Consider the following 13511-nt stretch of genomic DNA (forward strand, 5'->3'; position numbering starts at 1 on the left):
TATAAACCCGCGATTTGCTAATTATTGGAGCGAGCTGGGAATTAATCCAGTTGTTCCGCAGGATTTGCGTTAAGACCCCCTCACTGAAACAACATATCGTAGGCTATTACCTGCCCTTTGTACCTGTGTGTTGCTTCCAGGGACTTGGCGAAACTTGTATTTTGCGTGTCACAGTGAAATTTGGCATATCTTACACCATTATATAGTTGTAATACAATTATATAACTATTGAGCTTCTGCCATGGATCGTTTTTATTTGGGCTAGTTTTTTTTTTTTTATTTTTCTAGGTTAATTTTCTAGTACTTTCTAGTGATATCATTCTGCTGTAAGTCAGTCCCTAAGATTTGAGTTTGAGGTTCTTAAAAACTTTTCCTTGCTATCTCTAAAACCCTGGCTGACAGATATACACAGCTATATACTCCGATTATATATTTCAATTAAAATTCCAGATCAGACTTACGAAATAAAAATTGATAACTAAATGCATCTGGCAACCCACAAGATGATTTAGATTGTTTACCACTGAGGAAAATTAACGAGCAAAGAAGCCCACAGACTGGGATGAATGAATCCGAATTTATGACCTAAATGACCAAATTTATTATCTAAATCACACCTGAGGTGATTTGCTCTCCTCATTCTGTGTTAGTGGATTATTTATTTTCTTTTTAATATAGTTGAACTGTGCACTGGTTTTGCTTTTTTAATTTTCCTGTGTCTTTTAAAGGATTGGGATGAACCTGAACCCATGGTGGAACTAGTGCTGAGGACCTGAATTTTGGGATGAAGAATAATAATAACGCAGAATGGTATTATACTGTAGTCAGGATTCCTCTATACATTTTATAAATAATTTCCTATTAGGAAACTCCTAGCTAGGGGAACACCTTGAGCCACTTTCTTTGCCTGATTTTATTCCAAACATGTCGTTCATCCTGGGGGAATGGAAACCAAATGAGATGGGTAATCCAAGGGCTCTTAAGAAAACAGACTTCCTGGGTTTTTTTTCTGTTTTTCTTCCAAAGTGAAGGAGGAAGGCATGATTATTTGACAATTTCTTGATAACAGATGCTGAGGTTTATGCAAAAGATTTTGGAGATGGAACATGGGGAGAAATGAACATGAAATTCCCATGTGTGTTTTTGTTCTTTATTTCCACATTTTAAAGATTCCTTGTCTAATCTGATTGAGAAGATATTGGTGCATAAAAATGAATTTTTTTTTATGGTCATGAAAAGGAAATGAATGTAAAACAGGCTGAGGAATAGCAGGAGAGAGAAAGGACTACGGAGGAAAGATACTTTGAGCAATAGTTTAAGAAAAAAAAATTAGAGAGCAAAGACGACTCTGGAAGGGACAGAGCAATGGGGAAGGATATTTATAATATATTTTATAGAGAGGAACCCTGTCTGTCAGTGCCTGCAGGGAGGGGTCAGAGCATGGAACAGCAACGGGACAAGAGGCAGCAGGCAGAAACCGACGACGAGGAGTTCCACCCGAACATGAGGAAGAACATCTTTACTGCGCAGTGTCCGAGCACTGGAACAGACTGCAATCCCTCGCCGGAGACATTCCAGAATTTGTGGACACAATCCCGCGCCCTGTGCTCTGGGATGGCCCTGCTGGAGCAGGGACGTGGGACTCGGTGCTCCACCGCGCTCCATTCAAACCTCGCTCCTTTTGCGTTTGTGTGACTGCCCAGGGAGGCGGCGGTGAAGTCCCCGTCCCTGCAGGTGTTTAGGGAGGGACAGGACGTGGCACTCGGTGCTCTGCCTCACCTGTCAAAGGCTGGACTCAATGTCCTAAGAGGTCTCATCCGTTCTAAACGACTCCGTGACTGTGGGGCGCTGCGAGCGGCGGCGCTGCCGTCGGGGAGCGCCTGCCGGGCCCCGACACAGCCGCGGCCGCTCGCCGGCGGCTCTCGAGCACCTCCTCAGCCGCCGCCACCGCCTCGCCCAGCCCGGCCCGGCCGTGCCGCCGCCTCCCGCCCCTCGCTCCGCCCCGGCCGCGGCCCGACCCAGCGGGAGGAAGATGGCGGCGCTCATCCCCCTCAGCCAGCAGGTACCGGGCTGCCGGGGACGCGCGGCCCCCCGCACCGGCGGAGCGGCCGGGCGGCCGCGGGGAGCGGCAGCAGGGCTGCATCGTAGCCGGGTGCAGCCGGGCTGGGATTGGCGCTAGCTACAGGCCCTGTGCCCGGGACGGGCTCGGCCCCGCGGGGAATGAGGGTCGGGGCGCGGCGGGGAGCGGGACCCGGGCAGGGCAAGGGCGGCGAGCGGCCCCCGCCGTGCCGCGGGGCCGGGGCGGGCGCTGCTGGGGGGCCGCAGGCTGCGCCGGCGCCCTCCCCTCATGGAGGCCCCGGAGCTGCGTCCCTGGGGAGGGGCTGAGGGTCTCCTGGCGCTTCCCCAGCCCGAGCCGCCGGGATTACCGTGGGCCGGGGGTTTGAAGGCAAGAGGGCTGGTGCTCCGCACGTCACCCCGTTTTGCTGTTGGTAGCGGGGGGTTGGTGCCGCCTGGAACTGCTGAGCTGCGGTGCCAGGGTGCCGTGACCGTGTGGGGTGTTCAGGAGGCGCGGGGACAGCGGGAAGGGGCTGAGGGATGAGCGGGAGGCGTTCGCCTGTCAGGAGGAGGAGAAGCTTCTGCAGGGCAGGGTTCAGGACGCTTATCCCTGACCCTTGGGAGAGGCTGTTTCCAGCTCTGGTGGAATGCTTGGGGTCACTGGGTCGATTTCTGTTGTTACAATTTTTTTGATTGATTTCTCACCCAAATAATTCAAGCCTAAGCAGTGTGATCGCTGCTTATTATTTTCCATGGCCCTGTGAAGAGAGTCAGTTTACTTATTTGCTTTAAAGCAAAAAGAAAAGCAACACCACCCCACTACCTTCAATGTCTTAAAACCAAAACTGTTTTCTATACTGCGCCTACGCCAGTCAGGCATTCTGAATGACTCCTACTAGTAGTTCAAATTATTTAAATATATCGATTTCCTTTTAATAATGATCTTTGAATTGTGATACTCTAAAAATTTATCTCTCAGTGGAGTTTTGTGATGCTTGGATAACATAACTTGCTATGTGTCTTACTAACATCCATGTGCACACAAACTGTTATCAAATATTTTCAAGTGATTAATGTGGTGCAAAATTTGTAAGACAAATAGACTGTGGATGTGAAAGGTTTTGTAGTTGTGAAACTTCTGTAATATATTGGTAAAAATCAAATACTTACTCTAGAAATCCAGTTTCTCTATTGTTTAGCTTCTCATTGATCTTTGAGAGGCTGCCATCAATGGTATTCCTTTTGATAGAAAATGTTATGTTTAGGGGGATAAAGACCACATTCTGTAAACATATCTGTTATTTTTATAGTGTTTTGCAACCAATTCAGTGGAAGCATTGTAGTTCTAAAACTTGGTTTTGTATATTGAACTGTGAAGAGTAATCTAGCTGTAAACAGAATTTCCTTTAAAGTAATGAACTTCCTCCTCTAATAGCCTCAGTTTTGTGATTACTAAGGAGATGTGTGCTAATTAGAGTAAATGCCAGAAATGGAATTAGACTGAATAGGAGAGGGTACATGTGTTGTAACACTGAGGCGTGTCCACTCAGAAAAATATAAAATAAGACTATTGATACCAACATATTAAGAGCTGCAAACAGTATGGGTAATTCAAGCCGCTTAAAATATTTTATCATTAATCATTTATCATAAAAAGAATAATTTATTTAAAATAATTAATGCGATCCAGAGCTCTTTGTGACCCCGAGATGACCTCAGGAAAGAGAATTAATTGTTCTGGTGGCTGGTGCTCACTCGTGCCTTTTTGCCAGAGCTGCTCTTAGGGACTTGGAGCAATATCCATGCGTGTGCACTGCGTACCACAAACACAGTGTGCTGATCTGCTGGGAGTGTGCAGGCTCAAGGCTTCAACTTCTGAACAAGAAGTCAACTTGGAGATTCAACAACAAGGCACTAGGGCTCTGAAGGGTCTGTTTGGGGGATGGCCTAAAGCATTGGTCAGAGGTGTTTTGGGGAGTATAGACTGGCACAGGATCCACGGGGTGAATACACTGTTAGTCAAACTGAACCTCTCTAACAGGTTATGCTTTGACATCATCAACGGTGTGCTCTTCAAAATTTTTGTCTCTGCCAGTGTTGACATTCTTGGGTTGGTCCTTCATGAGCAGATGTCACCAAATTACAGAATCCTCTTGGATGATGGTGATGTCATCACATGTGGTGACGGGTAGATAGGGAGCTGTGCTATTTTTATCCCTTGAACCCATTTTGTCTGGTCTGCTTCATCACAGAGATGCAGTCATTTAGGTAAATCGGTCAGAAAGACTGAATCTTTGTAAAATTCTGCAAGTAGAGAATTGATCTTGAAGTGCTTCCCAGCAGAGCTTGGGTGAATAATTTGCTGTAGAAGAAATTTCACAGCATTGAAGCACATCAGTTTGCTTCCTGTCACCTCTGTCAGGTAAGTCAGCTCCACATCATGGCTGACAGTATCAAATGGGGGTGACAGGAATGTCTGCTGATGGGATGAGATCATTCAGTCCTGCTGCTGGAGCGGTTTGCTCTCTGTCTTGGTACAAATCCAGTCTCTGCATGCTCTAGGTCACTCACTGCATCGCTTAGAGGAGCTTGTAGTTGGTGGTTGACTCTCTTGTCTGAGCTTTCTGATAAACAAGAGCTGTATAGTTTGGTGATAGTTGGCTGAAAACATGCTGGGTTTTATTCAGAGTGGAACAGGCTATTTCCTACTTCCACCTTTTCTCTGAATGATGTGTTTCCTGCTTGGACAGGAACACAATGCTTATATGTGCTGATCATTTACGTGCCAGCACAAAGAATAGTCAGATTTATGAGTTATGTCTGCAGCATCCTTCTGAAATCCTGTCCGCCATCAGGAAGAGCAAGAGCTTCCAGACGGTGCTGATGTTGGAAAATGCAGCAGCTTGTTTTCTGATGTATATAAGTGAAGTACATTTAAGATGCTTAGGAAACTGTTCTGAAAATGCAGGATTTTACTATTCAAATAGAGCTGTAATCTTCAGAGAGTCAGTGTTTGCTTGTGCTCGGTTCAGAGAACTTAGTTATTATGGATAGCTCCTTAAATGAAGAGTTAGTATGTTTATTGTAAACTCACAGGAAGGTTCTCTTGGCATAAAATACAATTTTCGTGTTCTTGATTGGTCTTTTCTTTCATTATGTTCCCGCCTTCCTTCCTCTCAGAGTAAGCAGAACATCTGGAAATCCATGAGGATGACTAGGAGGAAGGTGACATCTGGGAGGGGACATAGTAGTGATGGGACTTAGTGTGAAATACTCCTTTTCAGGTGTCTAACTGCTGTCCTGGAGGTGGAGAGTTGTTGTCCCAAGCAGGTTCTGTGACATCTCTGTGTTTTGCTCATTAAACTCTTTATTGTGTTGTTTTGTTGCTTTCTTTTTAAAGCCTCTGAATGGTCTAAGGACTGACCTGTTTTTGATCAGATTGGTTTTGCTGTTGGCATTGAGGCTGAGGAGAACAGTGTGGAGGGATAACCTGCACAGGGCTAGAACTCATGTGGCAACTCTAGGAGATGTGTGAGAAGATAGATTTTAAAAGATGATAGAATGCATCTTTTGGCATTCCAGTTGCCATTTGCTTGGAATGTCAGCAAGAGGAACTGGGATCTGCTTGTTTAGTACACTGAAAAGGCAGGGTTTCCCTTGGGTCTGCAGCTTTTGTGTAATGCACTCCTTACACCAAGTTGAAATCCTCCAAAAGCACTGCCAGGCAATTGTGAGAGTTGTTATTTTGCCATTAATTTTACATATATATACATATTTATTTGGGTTTTTTTTTTTGTTTTTTTGTTTACTCTGTTTCAGTTTGAGATCCTAGTCTTGAAAATGTGTTAACACAGGCACAGGGCTCTGTGTGTGTGTGTGTATAATTGTTTGCTGAAAATAGTCTATAAGGATGTATAGGGTGCAGGAGGTAGTCAGATCAGCATTGTGTTGAAAGCTTTGTTATCAGTCCTTCTCATACTGAGATCTGAAATACTTCAGCAAATAATTCAAAGCTGTTCTTCAAAACCTTATCCCTATGTAGTGTCACTAAGTAAAAGTGTGAGGAGAGGTAGGAATCCTGATGAATGAGAAGTTCTAAGAGATGGCAGTAGTCTGTGGTCTTGGTGGATCACTGTTATCCACACTTAAATTTCAAGTGTCCAATTTGTAACACAGCAAATTAACACACTATTTTAGGTTTTCAATAGAAGTGATACACAAAGTGCTACATGTTTCTTTTCCTGTCAGTTCTGATGGTTGTTTATTCTGTTTTCTTGCTTGTGTTTCAGTTTTCTACTGGGAATCCAATATATGAAACATATTACAAACAGGTATGTTCTTTAAAAAAAGTAAAAATAACGTGCAGTTTCTTCTTCCCTAAGATTTCCTTCTCTTTTTTTTCCCATTGCAGTGCTAAAACTGTGTGAATTCTGAGTGGTGATATAGTTTCTGTAACTCCTTTTGATCTAGAGGCAAGAGACATTGCATTTCTTAAATCTGCTTTCACAACAGCCATGTTTCAATTAAATGTTAATTTTTCTCCTTCAGGTAGATCCAACATACACAGGGAGAGTTGGGGCAAGTGAAGCTGCTCTGTTTCTTAAAAAATCTGGTCTCTCTGATATCATCCTTGGAAAAGTAAGTTGAAGGAATTGGATAATGCAGTACTTGTCTGTACACTTCTTCTAAGCGAAAAAAAAATTTAAAAAGAAAATTTGGTTTTTGTGTAACATTTTTGTTGTTAACTCAACAATTCAGTAACATTGTGTGTCATTACTTGAAAGCTGAATGAGCACTTTAAGAAGACATACAGTAGGAACTGTTGAGTCAAGTTTTCTTTGAAATTCACAGCAGCTTTTATTTTGTATCTCCACAGATATGGGATTTGGCTGACCCAGAGGGTAAAGGATACTTAGATAAACAGGTAAATGAAATGTTCATGTAAACTTCCTGTATTACCTTTCCCAGATTAGCCTTGTTTCAATCAAGCCCCAGCACCACTAGTAGTTATTTTGTCAGGGTTGAGTTTTTGTTTACAAGGTGAATTTTTTCCCCAGCACTGCTCATATCCGAGTGTATTACTCAGTGAGGCTGCAGGAGAAGTTTGGTTCTAATTTTCTGTATCTCTTTTGTTTTGTAAATAATCAGCGTGTGTACTGTGTAGGTACACAGTCATTGAGTCACAAATGAAAACTGTAATTTGATTTTAGACGATTTTTGTGCATGAAAAAATCTAGCATTTTTACTAAAAATGTCTCGGAATACCAAATAGCAAGTTACTTGTAGATACAAATGAACTCTTTCAAAACATTACTAACTTTGAAGAAAAATTGTTGTATTTTAATTAGGAGAGAGTTCTTCATAAAAACTAACTTCCACTTTTCCCCTCTTGGTTTCCTGTTACTGTAAAATTTTTCCTGACTCATCCTTAAAAGCAAAGGGGTAGTTGCCATTATGGGGCTGTACATGTGAGAGTTCTTTTTTACTGAGTTGCACATATACAGTGTTAGTAAAAATGGTAAGTGGGTTATTTTTTTGTGATTGAAACTGTTTTTTAATAGACAGCACAATTGTTTGTAGGGTTTCTACGTTGCGTTGCGCCTTGTAGCGTGTGCACAGAACGGCCACGATGTAAACCTGAGCAGTCTGAATTTGACTGTGCCACCTCCTAAATTTGTAAGTAGTATCCACTTAAATGCAGGTATGTGTTGTATGAGAATTAAGGCTTCAGTTGGAACATTGGAATAATCTTCTGTTTCATAAATGTCATGGTTCTGGGGCTTCAGGCTGCTGTCAAACAGTTCCTTAGGACACAGCAGCCAGGGCTGCCGCAGTCTTGTCACGCTGAGTGACAAGAAACCAGCCCCTTCCTGGACTTTGCAAAACCAAAGTGAGTTTAAGTCTGGTCAGCTTGGTCAGGAAGGGACCATTTTTGTCTCTGCCAGTGTTGACAGTCTTGGGTTGGTCCTTCATAAGCAGATGTCACCAAATTACAGAATCCTCTTGGATGATGGTGATGTTATCACATGTGGTGACAGGTAGATAGGGAGCTGTGCTATTTTTATCCCGTGAACCCATTTTGTCTGGTCTGCTTCATCACAGAGATGCAGTCATTTAGGTAAATCGGTCAGAAAGACTGAATCTTTCAGTCTTGTCACGCTGAGTGACAAGAAACCAGTCCCTTCCTGGACTTTGCAAAACCAAAGTGAGTTTAAGTCTGGTCAGCTTGGTCAGGAAGGGACCATTTTTGTCTCTGCCAGTGTTGACATTCTTGGGTAGGTCCTTCATGAGCAGATGTCACCAAATTACAGAATCCTCTTGGATGATGGTGATGTCATCACATGTGGTGACGGGTAGATAGGGAGCTGTGCTATTTTTATCCCTTGAACCCATTTTGTCTGGTCTGCTTCATCACAGAGATGCAGTCATTTAGGTAAATCGGTCAGAAAGACTGAATCTTTCAGTCTTGTCATGCTGAGTGACAAGAAACCAGCCCCTTCCTGGACTGCAAAACCAAAGTGAGTTTAAGTCTGGTCAGCTTGGTCAGAAAGCTGATGTTGCTGAACTCTGAATTCATCTAAAAAATGGAAACAAAAAAGATTATTTTGGGGCTGGGTCAACAGGAATGAGTAGTAAAAGGCATGACTGCAGCTTTGCCCTGCACTAGGTGCTGCAGAACCTCTTTGTCTTGTGTTGGTTCTGTGTTTGGATACTGAGTGCATCTACTGGATGTCCTTACCCAAGTACTGTAATGCTATAAAATGAGTGTGACTTCTGTTTAGGTACATATGCAGCCTATTTTCCTCAGTGTAGTTAAGCTTCAAGTCTATAACCATCTCAAACTTAGTGCAGTTAGTAAGTACTAGAGACAGAAGTGTGTATATTTATCTATTTATATATATATAAATAAAAATTTTTCTCATTTTTAGCATGACACTAGCAGTCCTTTGCTGATCACACCACCCTCAACAGAGACTCACTGGGCTGTTAGGGTAAGTGTAAAAGAGAACACATTCCATCCATTTCTTAGAAAGAAATACTTTTCTTGTGTGTAATTTTCCCAGTGAGAGAATTTTGTATCAAATGTATTTCCCATTTCAGTAATCCTCCCTTTCTGTGCAAACCTGTGCACAACAGAGGACACCAAGGTGTAGTTTTAGATATGCAATAAGTATTAAACAGCCCCTTGGCAACCACTGGTGGGATGTTTTTAAGAAAATTAATTTTAATCTTCTGCCTGGATTTCTTCCAGAATCCTACAATTAGGCACTTTGTTTGTATAAAGGAACCCCACTGGGAACAGCAAAGTATTTCACCACATCCAGTCTGAATTATTAGTTTAAAGCTTGAATTCCTAGTTTCTAATTAGTATTCAACGATACAAGCAATATATATAATTTGGAAAAAATAACCTTTGATGCATATGTGGAGATATTTATACTTAGGTAATTTTCAACTCCAAATATTTCCAAAAGTACAAATTTAATAAAAAAACTTGTAGTTACATGTACTTTAAAGTGGGAAGAATAAGTTTTAGTTCTATAGCGTTTATCAAAGTTACTTTAAAACAGAAGTACGCCTTGTCTGCTGCCTGGTAAAATTTCCCAGCTGTCATAACCTTTAGATTTAGGAGCTTAATTTCAAAGCATTCTGTATGGGCTTACACTTAAATACAGTACAGTGGCACTTGCAAGAAAGCTTGGAAATTTAGGATGGATACATTACTGACCAGTCTTAATTTCTTGCAAGATCTCATTTTCATTACTCACACAGACACACTTTTTTACTTATTCAGACTATTTCTTACCAACTAGGTGGAAGAAAAAGCAAAGTTTGATGGTATTTTTGAAAGCCTTTTGCCAGTAAATGGTTTACTTTCAGGAGACAAAGTAAAACCAGTACTGATGAATTCAAAGCTACCTCTTGACATCCTCGGAAGGGTAAGTAAGTTGTTTAGATTTAGCTACTCTCTATATAACTTCTTGTAGTTGCAATGTTAAAAATGTAATTTATCAACAGAGATTGGGATTGGCTGAGATTTTGCATCATGTGCATGCTATAAAGCAGGAACATTAAGACTCTGAAGTCTTCCACTTAGAGTAAGAGTAGTAATTTCAGCCCTAGCGTAGATTGGCTTCATTGTCTCTCTATTCACTTAAGAGCTGGAAATTTGATTTTGGTTGCTTAAAAACAAGAAAAAGCTTTTCTGAACCATAATAGCTGTTAGAACATTAGATTCTGCTGTTTTGTCATTTTTACAAATATGAGTTATTAGACGTACCATTAAATCCAGCCTTTGTACAGGAGAATACCTTAAAACATCCTCCTTTATTCATAGTGCAAATTCTCAAGTTGGTTTTTCTTTCATCTGTACTTATAAATACTTCCAAGGTCTGAGTTTTGTATATTTGTATTGTATATTTGCAAGGGAAGCAGACCTTAAAGTATTTTTCTGCCTCCATTAAAAACACACTCTTTAATGCTTTGCATATTGATATTTCTGAGTACATTCTGTGTAAGAGTTCTGTCTGCGTTACATACTTCTATCTCTTCAGGAAGAAGTGCCTCTTGCTCTGTATTATCTACAACATCTAAGTATGATTTGTTTTAATTCTGTACTTGAGTATTGTGAAGTCTTGAAAGGCTTCGGATTTTATCTTGTTATTGTCACAATAGAAATTCAGGAAGCTTTTGCCTCTTCCAGAAAAGTTTGTGAACAAGATAAGGCACTGAGGAAATGGACAAAGGACTAATCAAGGAGTTTAAATTTGTTAAGGGTCCAGTGATAAAGCAGAGTTCTCACAACTGAGCCTCAAGTCTTGGCTTTTTGTGGGCTCTACTGTCTCCAGGTCATACTGATGATTAAACAGTGCTGTGTTGGAGTTCACAAAGTTTTGTATCTCTCTAAATCTTCTGCAAGTTTTATTGACTGTGCCTCACCCAATAATGAACTAAAGTTGATAAATGCTTAAATTCTCTCCAACAGGAAATTCAAGGGGCCAGAGGGAGCTGCACATAGTTTTAGTTTTTAGTAGAAAACCCTAATCATCTAGGAATGGAATAGGAGTTAGAGATGTATTGAATTTTCTGTTGAACTTTCTTGTGAGGAATTTGAATGATTTGCTAGCCCACACCCTCTGGGCAGTTCTGAAAGTCACCTCTGAATGCTTTTACTCAGCTTGATGACTCTGTAATTGCATCACAGAAAGATGAAAAACCTGCCTGTGTTGCAGCCAGAATTTGTTAGAGCCAGTGGTGATTCATGTGGCCAGAAAACTCTAATCCAGCCTGTTTCATCAGAGAATGTTTAGATGGGTAGTATAACTAAAATGATCTTCCCCAAAATCTATGAGGAGTCTTTAGAGGGCATGGTAATACAATGAATACCTAAAGTGTTACTTGGTCTGCAAATAATTTTTTAATCTTAATTGCTGTAGGTCTGGGATCTCAGTGATATTGATAAAGATGGTCACCTGGACAAGGATGAATTTGCTGTGGTAGGTTGCTTTAAATTCTCAATTCACTGCCTAGTCTGTCTGTTGAAGCAAATAGCTCATTTCTTTCTCAAGAGCTTTGCAGCTTTCTATGCTACAGTCAACTCTTCTGATCTAAATTGTTCACATGGAGCTATTTAATGACCTTCCTCAAGTTCATCTACTGACTCTTGGCCTGTGTCAAGATTAAACTTGTTGGAATTACATTCAAAATTAATTGTTCTGGTTTGCATTTCTAGTCTTACTGTCTTTGTTTTACTAATATGTAAATGACTGACACAAAAGATCTTGTTGATTTTTCTAATAATTGTAAATGTTATCTGACCTTTTTGCCTTTGCAGGCAATGCATTTGGTTTATAGAGCTCTTGAGAAAGAGTCAGTTCCTTCACAATTGCCCCCTTCTCTCATACCACCTTCTAAAAGAAAGAAGACATCGGTCTTTCCTGGTGCAGTTCCTGTTCTCCCTGCAAGTCCTCCCCCAAAAGACAGCCTCCGTTCCACCCCATCCCATGGCAGTGCCACCAGTCTGAACAGCATAGGGAACTTGTCTCCCAAGCACAGCATCAAACCAGCACAGGTACATGCCTTTCTTTCTTATTTTTGTAGATTTGTGCATTTTTAAGCTGTAGGAAAAAGAAATACATTTTTTGATTTTCTGCCTTGTGTTTGGGTGATTTGGGTAGGGAGGGTGAAATGAGAATGGTAAGACTTGGAGGAACATTGGGTGAATTTTAATCAGTGATCACGAGGTAGCAAATCTTAGGGGGAATTTTCACTTTATGTAGAAAGTGAAACCATAGAAAGGTTTTGTTTGTGTATCTGCTTTAATACCAAAGAAATCATTCATCTACTTCCAAATCTCCTGCTATTAGCATGAGGACTTTATATGCCTAGTTGGGTCTGTATTTCTGAAGAATTAATGCTTTTCCACTGATGAATAGCTCTTTATCAATGTTTTTATTCAAATAAAACGTGTGAAGTTAAACCATGCAGTGAAAATACTTATTTACTAGTCAGACTGGAGTGTGCAAGATGTTCAGCACATCCAGCTCTGGATAATGTCATATATACTCGGTGTGTTCATAAAGACTCTTTCTGTTCTTTTGAAATACCAACCTTTGTTTTGCAGCCAGCTGTGAATTGGGTGGTACCAGTGTCTGAAAAAGTACGATATGATGAAATATTCTTAAAAACAGACACAGACATGGATGGGTTTGTGAGTGGCCAAGAAGTAAAGGACATTTTTATGCATTCAGGTCTATCTCAGAATCTCCTAGCACATATATGGTAAGAATTTCGTACTAGCAGTATTTTTGTAACTTTCTGATCTGGGAACTCAGATTCAGAACATGATCCTAACATTAAAAAAAAACGCCAGAAACAAACAAAAACCCCCAACTTCTTTTACTTGTCCACATACTGCAATATGTATGCTATATGGAAATGAAGAGAGAAATAAATACTCCCTTTGCTTTTCTGGGAGGAGGGCAATAGGTCAGTCTGTGAATTGTGATTGTCTTTTGAAGTTCTAGTGCTCTAAATATTTTCTCAGACTAACACTACTCTATTCAGTTAAATATGTCTAATAAAATACTGCACTGTTTATGGAAATCTGACTAGAATAAGTAAGCTCTGATGAGGATGAACCAAGAACAAATTACATGTATATATGTATTTCAGCCTTTTTAGTAGTGCAGAAATAAGATTTTCTTGTTTGTAAGTATGATCTGTTTTTTATCAGGTCTTTGGCAGACACGAGACAGATGGGAAAGCTCAGCAAAGATCAGTTTGCACTCGCCATGTATTTCATTCAGCAGAAGGTCAGCAAAGGGATTGATCCTCCACAAGTGTTAACTCCAGATATGATCCCTCCCTCAGACAGAAACACACCCATCCAGGTAAGTCAGCAATTTGTTGTAGATAACACTGAACTTATGTGTTTTAAAAGTAATGGGCTTTGA

General features: G+C 40.9%; 1 protein-coding gene across 6 annotated transcripts in view; it reads left to right on the forward strand.

Moving 5' to 3' along the window:
* The first annotated feature begins 744 nt into the window (after window positions 1-744).
* EPS15L1 (epidermal growth factor receptor pathway substrate 15 like 1) overlaps window positions 745-13511 on the forward strand; it is a 48497-nt gene continuing 35730 nt past the window's right edge. For 5 of the 6 annotated variants that reach the window (XM_068174058.1, XM_068174060.1, XM_068174061.1 and 2 more), the window contains exons 1-11: window positions 1966-2062; window positions 6345-6386; window positions 6604-6693; window positions 6932-6979; window positions 7636-7731; window positions 8985-9047; window positions 9870-9995; window positions 11493-11552; window positions 11891-12127; window positions 12680-12837; window positions 13292-13448. In XM_068174058.1, the coding sequence (XP_068030159.1) occupies window positions 2033-2062; window positions 6345-6386; window positions 6604-6693; window positions 6932-6979; window positions 7636-7731; window positions 8985-9047; window positions 9870-9995; window positions 11493-11552; window positions 11891-12127; window positions 12680-12837; window positions 13292-13448 (1107 nt within the window). In that variant the 5' untranslated portion in view covers window positions 1966-2032. Of the gene's footprint in view, window positions 811-1965; window positions 2063-6344; window positions 6387-6603; window positions 6694-6931; window positions 6980-7635; window positions 7732-8984; window positions 9048-9869; window positions 9996-11492; window positions 11553-11890; window positions 12128-12679; window positions 12838-13291; window positions 13449-13511 lie in introns of those variants that run through there. The other variant, XM_068174059.1, reaches the window with a different exon arrangement.

The sequence above is a fragment of the Anomalospiza imberbis genome, chromosome 27, assembly GCF_031753505.1.
Source record: "Anomalospiza imberbis isolate Cuckoo-Finch-1a 21T00152 chromosome 27, ASM3175350v1, whole genome shotgun sequence".
In the NCBI taxonomy this organism is placed as follows: Eukaryota; Metazoa; Chordata; class Aves; order Passeriformes; family Viduidae; genus Anomalospiza; species Anomalospiza imberbis.